Source organism: Pterocles gutturalis, unplaced genomic scaffold, assembly GCF_000699245.1.
Source record: "Pterocles gutturalis isolate BGI_N339 unplaced genomic scaffold, ASM69924v1 scaffold50866, whole genome shotgun sequence".
NCBI classification, from domain to species: domain Eukaryota; kingdom Metazoa; phylum Chordata; class Aves; order Pterocliformes; family Pteroclidae; genus Pterocles; species Pterocles gutturalis.
The window spans coordinates 619-9,678 of NW_010099681.1; the positions used below are offsets into that span (position 1 = coordinate 619).

The 9,060-nt window shown below is 41.0% G+C and overlaps 2 protein-coding genes across 2 annotated transcripts in view; one reads left to right on the forward strand and one right to left on the reverse strand.

Moving 5' to 3' along the window:
* MCAT (malonyl CoA:ACP acyltransferase (mitochondrial)) overlaps nt 1-527 on the forward strand; it is a gene marked incomplete at its 5' end in the record, with an annotated part of 905 nt that extends 378 nt beyond the window's left edge. Inside the window, one exon of the mRNA XM_010076885.1 lies at nt 105-527. Coding sequence (XP_010075187.1) covers nt 105-527 — 423 coding nt within the window. The remainder of the gene's footprint in view (nt 1-104) is intronic.
* A 4,926-nt stretch (nt 528-5,453) lies between these two features.
* The window catches only part of LOC104464224, a 3,804-nt gene continuing 197 nt past the window's right edge, over nt 5,454-9,060 (reverse strand). Inside the window, exons 2-4 of the mRNA XM_010076874.1 lie at nt 7,697-7,798; nt 6,537-6,648; nt 5,454-5,987 (exon numbers count right to left, since the gene is read on the reverse strand). Coding sequence (XP_010075176.1) covers nt 5,886-5,987; nt 6,537-6,648; nt 7,697-7,798 — 316 coding nt within the window. The 3' untranslated portion in view covers nt 5,454-5,885. The remainder of the gene's footprint in view (nt 5,988-6,536; nt 6,649-7,696; nt 7,799-9,060) is intronic.

Here is a 9,060-nt window from a genome sequence, read left to right on the forward strand (position 1 = left end):
GAAAGGAATCCCTTTATTGCAATAAGGCTGGTGAGGTGGTTCTTGTGGGATGACTGAGTAAACCTTTGTCATGCGAGACTCTCACTTCTCTTTCTCTTTTATAGGCTTTGCAGTTTTTGCAGGAGAATGCCCGAAAATATTATTTTACGCGTGCAAAAATGCTTCCAGTCAGTGGGGCTTTTCATACCAGGCTTATGGAACCAGCAGTAGAGCCATTGGCTGAAGTCCTAAAATCGATTGAGATTCAGAAACCACTGCTCTGTGTCTATTCCAATGTTGATGGCAAAAAGTATATGCACTCAAAGCACATTCAGAAGCTGTTAGTGAAGCAGGTGGTTTCACCTGTTATGTGGGAACAGACCATGCATTCTGTATACGAAAGAAAGCAAGGAACAGAATTTCCTTACACTTACGAAGTGGGGCCTGGGAAGCAACTAGGAACTGCTCTCAAAAAATGTAATTTAAAGGCCTGGAAACAATATAGGCATGTAGATGATCTGGAAGATGAGGAAGCAGCAGAGACCTAAGTAGCCTTTTGAGAAAAATACATGGAACTTGTTTGTTCTGCCTAATTGAAAAATAACTTTCTGCTTCCAAAAGAGGAAGTCTTAAACGTTAATGGCTTCTCGTGATGAAAACAGCACCACGAGCGTAATTGCAGCGAATGTTTTCCTTCCCCATGTGCCTCGGGTGTGGAAAGGGAGAGCAAAGTCTGTCTCTTCTGTCTGTGTTGGGACTGCAAAACGGTCAATAAACATGCCAAATAACCTTCTCTTTGGCCTCAACTCTGCAAGCAACTTCATCTCTTTTTTTTTTTTTTTTTTCTTTTTTTTTCCCCTTTTCTAAATTTTTGGGGGGTGTGGATTCAAGTTGAAGTCAGTAGTTTTGGCTGTCTGGTGGAGGGATCTTCTGCATGGATACGCGGGTGGGACCAGGCTGTTGGCTCCAGCTTGTGCAGGGCTCTGCGCTGGGCCTGAGGGTGTGTTCTGAGGAGCCATCTGGTTGGTACGGCTTTCGGTACATTGGTGGTCCTGTTTTCTAACTCAGCTGACTTGTGGGACATTCTTCTATGTAAAATTCTTTTATTTTGTGTCCATATTGCCAGTAGCAGCTGGGTAAGGCAGAAGATGTTATTATAGTTTAACCTTAAGAAAATCATGTCCCTAAATAAACCATAAAGCTTTTCTTGGTATGTTTAATGCTGTGGGGTGCATCATTACTGGCTCATAGTCTACATGTGGATGGAAGGAATTTTACCTCCAGTTGTCCAGTGCTGTGTTCATTGTGCTCAGTTACATGAGAAATGTTTCACTTAAAGGAAAAGCTTCACAAAGTTCCCTACCTCCCCAGTGGTGGGCAGGGCTTTTGTTGTCCCTGACTGAGCCTCTGAGGCTGCGCAGGCTGAATTAGTCCTTTGGGTGATTTTTCTTGACAGAGCAGAAAACAGCAGCGCTGGAAACTTTGCAGAAAGATCTTTTCAGGGGCACCTTTGTACAGGATGAACCCTGTGGTAACAGAACACCAGGGAGGAGGACTTGAATGCTGGCATTTCAGTTCACTTCATATTCTTGACTGTGTTTTGCCAGCTTGTACATTTTTCTGGCAGCAGGAGATGAGCTGGAGAGGAGCAGGGTTGTCCTGAGCCGGCACCGACTGTGGGGTGGGTGAGGGCTGTGGCCAGCCTCAGGGCTGGCTGGGTGCAGGGGGAGCGCACGCTGCCACCAGCACCTTCCTCAGTGCCTGCGGTGCTCAAGGTGGCACTCGCAACGGCTTTAGCCCCAAATCCATGGTGATTCAGTCACCAGCCTTTGGCTTATTAAAATAGGTCCAGTTGTGTTACAAGATGGTGCTGCCTGCACAAGGTACCCGCGAGGTGCGCAGAAAATGTGTGCTTGGTTTGTTTGCTGTTTGTTTGTGAGGGGTACTGAAAGCTTTAGCAGATAGGAGAAGATGGTATTTTGCTAGGGGGTCACCTATGAATGAGCAGGGAAGGGTTTCACGGTGCATCTTGTGATGTAGCCAGAAGCTTCAACTGAACTCTAGCTTTTTTTCTTTTTTATCTTTGGTATTTTAATGGCATATTTAAGAGATCTGTAGGAAAATTTGAGGAAACGACCATGCACGTCTTCAATAATGTATTATGAAACGCAGAATAACTTCCAATTACAGTATTAATCATTTTGTAATTTCACGTTTCTGAAAGGGAAAGTGAATTTAAAATACTGTCCTCAATTATAATTGCTTAGTGGAGTATGTTATTAGTTCTGTTGTGAACTGAAATTGGCAGCTGAGCCTACCTTTGCAGTACAAATTCCACTTTTAGCATATGTAAACGTTAACGATAAGTAAAATACCGAAGAATTTGTCAGTGTAATCATTGGACTATTAGAGGCTGCCAGTTAAGGGTTGGGATTACTGGAACGAAAATCATTAGTTATTTCAGTGAAGGCTCCTATGTTACAGGTAAGGTGATAATTATTCAATAAAGCGTACCAAGGTCGTCACTAGGTGGTTACAGTATCTCAACTAAATCCCATTCATATTATGAAACGCTGAATTATGTGCTGTGTTAGAAGTTTCTGACTACATCTTGAAAGACCAAATGCAACGTTAGTGACTTTGAAGCCATCTTTTATCATAGTTGGAACTGAGCATGGCATGTTGGTGGCACCAATTTTGGTTTTAGTATAGTGCTTTATAGTTTCTGGACTTTAAAAAAAATTTTTTTTTTGTGGAAATTTTGGAGACCTGCTTTCTATTTGTATTGTTCTTACCATAAATATATATATTATTTTATTTTTCTCCTCATTTCACTTTGTTGCATGCTTTGCCTGGAATAAAAGCTCTTTGAAAGCATCACGCTAAAAATCTCTTATTTGCAAATGCAGAATGTTAAATAACCTTTGCACCTTTGTCAGCTGTAGAGTGATGAAGGGGGATGAATGTATCCTAAGAGCATCCTGCTTTTGTGGGCCCTGTTTAATTAGCAGGAAGAAGGAACTGTAGCCCCTGAGTGGGTGTTTGCTTTTCTTCTGTGTAGCGTTGGAGCCTAAGCCGAGGTGGCAAGCTGTGTGTTCCTGAGGCAGCTCCTCAGTGAGCCTCGTGGCTTCAAAACCAGAAACTAAGCGGTATCATACTCGTGTTGATGTTGTGGTTTATATCAGCTAAAAAAGCGTGACGGAGGTCTTCATACCTTTGTATCGAGAGCACGCCGGGCTTGCTTTCGGGTAGTGGCTGGCAGCACGACGTCACGTTGGTGTGTGGCTGTAAGTGAGCGGAAGGGCGTCTGGTGTTGTAAAACTTGTCTGTGGCTATGTGGAGAGTGGCATGCGGAGTAATTAAGAATCCTGGATCTTAGTACTGTTACCTGTGTTTCTTTTATGTGCTTACTCATCTATCCCTTCTGCTTCTGGAAACTGAATGTTTAAAACCTGAAAAGTTCGTGCAGTTCCTTCACCTAGGAACAAGCAGAAACAGGATGTTGAAAAAAATCAAGTGCTGTAAACGCTCTCACATGAGGAAGTATGCAGTTAAAAAAAAAAAAAAGAAAAAAAAAAGAAATTTGGGTCTCCTGAGTCACAGTGCAGCAGAGCCTTAACTAAGAGGCTTTTTGCTCAGCTCCACAGGTGAGAGGGGAGCCTGGTAATCACTGCTCACTGCGGTATTCCAGTTTGTGCTAATTTTTGTTGCGGATGCTGTTCGCTTTGTGTTTCACTTGCTTTGGTAGTGTCATTGCATTTTATATTCCTTAAGACTGTGTTTTCCTCTGTACATGCTGGATGCTGGACTTCCCCTCTTGTGATTCAAAATGTGACGTCATTGATTGGAAGAGTGTGAAAAAGCAGAGTCACCCCATGCAGCTCTCAGACAGAACAGGCAGTGCAGTAGTCCCCCATTTACCATCACTCCCTTGTGCATACAGATTATTTATCTAGAAATAACTAAAATTATTTGGTAGTGTTAAAGTAATTCAGCTGTACAGCTGGGAAGAATCAATTTTTTTGGCAGCTGATACTTCTATTACACTTGCATAGATTTTTTATTATAGACCCTCTTGATGGGAATTTTTATCCTTCACTGAGTAATAAATATAACTTAGTTTTTATCACACTGCTATTATGGAGTTAAACAGAGCAGTCAATTCGCTAATGAAACTTTGGTCTGTTCTTTGGTTGTATGGGCAATTCCACTGGCCAGCTTCTGACTCGAGTGAGACTAAGGCTCCAGATGTGCTCACCATGATGCTTTTCTAGAAAAAACTTGCCTACCTGCTGCTGAAGGGCAAATTGGCGCCAGGGCATTTTGAAAAAAGGTGACACTAGAATATGTGCTGCTGCTGCTGCTTGAACTTTCGAGATAATGCTGGAGCCATCATCCTCTAGGTGCCTTCTGTACATACTTTCTTTTTCCTCTGCATTTCAAGTCAATATTTCAAAGTCCTTTAACATGAAATGGTTGAATTAAATACTCTAGTTTAGCCTTTTTTTCTGGATTTTTTTTTTTCCCCAGAATAATTTTTTCAGATGGGCAGTTAGGATCATAATGGGATGTGGGCACCACTCATGAAAGAGAGGAAACACATGCCTCAACCCACTTAAACTTGACTGGGTTTGGCATTTGTCTCCATTGAAGAAATGAGTGGTTCATATTCCTTGTCTGATTTAAAGCAGGGACTCAACCTTGAAACTCCAACCTGTCAGATGAGCGCTTAAGTCACTAGGCCATTAAATATTGTGTTTTCCTGTTTCAAAAGTGTGCTAAACTGTAATAGTAGCTTGACTAGGCAAGAAGCAGGTATCCCCTCTGCTGAGGGGAATACCCAAACCACAGTGATGCACTTTCATTTTCTCTCGCTGAGAGAGAGTCTGTAACCATAGACAGTGAAAAACGGCTTCAACAGCAAAGGGCAGGGAAGATGCACCCAGATACAGAAAATAACTTGGTACGCTTGGGGTGTGTTGTCAAGTGAGAAGAAACCCAACTGTGTCCTAATGGCCACCTGTGGAGTATGCGAGGGTGACACCGACACTATCTCCATCCTGTAAGCTGTGCTCAGGTTTCCCTTAGTCATCTATTTCCCCCTAGGCACGTGCCTTCCAAAAAGATGTGTCATTAAAAAAAAAAAATCCCTTTTCCAAATTCAATCAAATTCTTGTTTTTTTCTGGGCAACTCAAAAGTTTTACTTCAAAAAGAAGAATATAAAATTTATTGGCAGATTTCTGAAAAATTCTGGAAAAGTCATAGCTTGGCTTGAGTGGCTCTCAAGTACCAACCTGACCAACTTGCTTGCTAGCTCATCCTCACCACTCTTTTTCCAATAAACTACCGTTTCATATGCTAACTGTACTACATAAGAATCAGCTAAAACCTGGCCTGTAGTCTTAGATAGCAAAATGTACAAGACAAAATATCGGTTTTAATGTGTGATAGCACAACATTGGAAAATTGAAACATTTGAAGCAACAATTTAATTTTTAAAAAGTATCATTGTTACTATTCCTTTTACAGTGTTAAAATTTAAAGGATGTCCAGCATGCCTTCAGTCTTCTCCACAGCCAGAATCTCTTTTAAGAAACTCGTTTATATGAAATAGACACTTTATATTTCATTAAAACAAACACAAAAAAGACAGACTTTCTAATCACCTGGAGTCACATTTCAAAACTAGCAAGTCAGGCAGTTATCCAGCAACAACCTCCTTATTTTAAACATTTTTCTTTTTTAAAAAAGGTATGAAACAGCAGTGACCCAGCACTAGCCTAGGTTTTAAATATAAAAGAGATTTTTATCAGTGTAAATTTGAAAAACAAACCAACTGTCACCACCTGGGTGTTAACGATATTGGTCAGAGTCCAGCAATGACCTTGCATTGTAATTCTCTGTGCTAATTCCGCAGTCCATAATTCATGGCCCACCAAAAGGCAACAACAAGCAAGGCTGCAGGCACCAGCTTCTGGCAGACACACCTGAAAGGAAGCCTGCAAATCTGTGGGAAGAAAAGGGCAGGTAATTAGAAATAATAAGCAGCAAAAAGATGGTGCAGAAAAGCTGACATGAATGTCTGTGTGTGAGGTTAGGCTGAAATTTGAGAACATGGTCCAGTTCTGCGGAAACATGTCAGGGTCTAGTTTGCTGGTGGCCACTTCAACTGCTGAAGTGGCAGGGTCATATCCAGCCTCTAAAGAATCCTCCTCTTTTCTCCAGGGTAAAGCACTGCCAGGAGCAATTCTGCTTATTTCCCCTAGAGCAAACCCTTACAGCTGCTTATGGTGGAAGATGCCATCCCTCTGCATGGACCCCCTGTGAGTTGTGTGGGACTTGGGCAGATGTTTGCAGACATTTAGCATACTCTATAAATGAGAAATTTCAGCCTAAAAAGAAAAAATGGGGCAACAGGGGGACATCAACAAACTAAGGAATAAACCCAAAGAGAGAGACACATTAAATGCTTTACTCATTGACACTTACATGGGAGTCAGGTGTTGCTGTAACCTACTTGTCAACAAAAGGGTAGGAGAAAAGGGAGAGAACATACCCAGCTTCCATAACCAATGATCCTCTTTGTCCAGTTATTGTTCAAAATATTTCCAAAGCTTCTTATAACACTTTTAATAGTATTCCATGTCTGGAAAACACTGATAGCAACCCTGATGATTTAAACATATTTAAAAAAAAAAAAAAAAGCATGGGCATAGAAAAATTATTTTAAAAGTTGGCAAATAAAATACGAAGGTTTAGAAAACTACAAAAAGAAACCCCAAACTCCAACATGTTCCTTCCCGAAAGTCTATGTGTACATGTGTATTTTTGTAAATATTTAGGAAAAAGACCTGTCAACTTAGTAGGGCTTTGAAAGCTAAAGATAATTTGGTTTTGTGCCTTTGCTCTTGTTTCAAACTTAGAACAGTGCAACCCAGCAAGAGCTGTTGATCCCTACTGAATCAGAGTTTGGAGCAGCAACACAGGACACAGCCATCCCACAGGGTCTCTGCAGCACGAATCCAGCTTTAGTGAGGTAGAAGTTATGTGACTATGTGCCATATCCAGGAATGTAGCTGTAACTGAATTGTGTTCTCTGTAAGTCTGCAATAAGTGACCGTCCTCTCCCTGAAGCAAGGAGAGAAGAGGTAGAATCACACACAAATACTTGGTGGTTCAGACACAGAGTATGTGTCTCGGGTTAGGATGTTACTGCATGTCAATTCATCTGCAGTTAATAAATATCCCTGACAACCCCGTCAGCTCACAGCAGATTCAAGGCAATTCAAACTAGCCCAGCCACGTTCTGCTGTGTGTGCATGTGTGGGCTATTTGACATGCAGCAACATGTTAATCCCTGAAGCACCACACTTTACTAGGTTGCAGACCTCTTATTGCTCAGTTGTGCTTAAAGATGCTGTCTAACCTAGAAAACTACTGTGCTACTGTGAAATTTTAAATAACAAGAAACTGTTTAAGTCTTTTGACTGTAAATGGCTGTAGTCCATGGAAACAATTTACATGATAAAGCTCTCCCTTGTAAAACAAGCTGCAGTATCTGTTTTAGGTTCTCTATGAAGCAGCAGTAGTAGCAATAAAATTTTTTACTTTGTGTACCAAAGCATTATTGTTTATCTATCTAACAAAACATTATTGTTTATCTAACATGGTTTTTAAAAGGATCTGAAGGCTGACAGTGCCAGTATAGTAACTTACCCGTGTGCCAGGTGAAGCAGTGTATCTTCAAACTTCCTGTGGTACGTCCTGTTAAATTCATCCCCGATCAGGGCCAGCTGATGGCCAACCTGGGTAGCTGAGCTGTAAGGCGTTCGGAATGCACACATCAGAGGAAAACACTGCAACAGCAATTCTCTAAAGAGCACTCTGCTAATATAAGGCACAGTTATTCCCCCAACAGCTGGACTAAGGTGGGCATGTAAAAGAGAAATTTTAAGGGGTTTTTTTTTCCCTTGTTATTTATGGGTTTATTGATTAAGCATCTTGAGCCCATATTTAAATGCATACAGAAGTGCTTTGATGTTTTAATTAAAAGCTGTATATTTGGCACTTTTGAAAAACGATGTTGGTTTTTTTAGGTGTCTAATTTCTTTATACCAGTCAATGGAATTCTGGTTTGGGTTTTTTTTTTCCCCTCTCCCAAATAAAAATATTTAAACAGCCTTCACATTGGACCTTTCAAAATATTTCATATTACATAACTGCTGGCTTTGTCATCCAACAGGTTTACTCTAATGATTTCCATGATGCAGTGCAGGTCTCCAGCTAATGAGTGGTGCCAGGATATGAACTGACCAAAACCTAAAGACTCTTAGGGAGGGCCTGGGGCATGCAGATCTGTGAACTAAAATGTCTGTAGCATGTGTTGATGCCAAAAACTGGTTACACTTTCCTGATTAAAATCTCCAATGAGATTTAGCTTCTCTTAGACAGTCATCCTTTTTTTTTACTTGTAGAAAAATAATACAACTATACATTTTTATTTTAACTTGTATTTCTGCTGAGATCTATTTATTATATCTGCTGAATAGTAAATGGGCTTAAGAGCTTAATTCTAGAGATCTGCTTAAAAAAACTTGGGCTTGGGTTTGTCAGTTCAACAACAAAAAGAAACAAACAAACAAACAAAAAAACCCAAAAACCACAGAAAGGAATTTTCACAGATGGGGGGAAAGGCAGCCCCTGACTCTTGAGCTAGAAAAAAATGTATGTATGGGATTAAGAAAAACCCAAAGCAGCACTATCAGTTTGTTGTGAGAGGCGCCTGGAGAATTATGTAAAAATGTCTTCCTCAGCTGCTTGCTGTAACAGGTGGGTTTCTAATGAAGAGCCACATCTGTGTCCCTGCGCAGGATAAAAACTTAACAGACATTTAATGCAGCATAATCTTGCATGGTCAGTGTTAAGCACTACAGGTTATCTACACTTGCATCTATTCCATTTTCAATAGTATCCACTATGATTATTTGGCTTAGCAAAGTCTTCCTGAAAGTCTGGGGGGGTTGTACTTGGCGGGGGGGGGGGGGGGGATGGGGGGGACGGAAAGAGGATTAATGGACCGG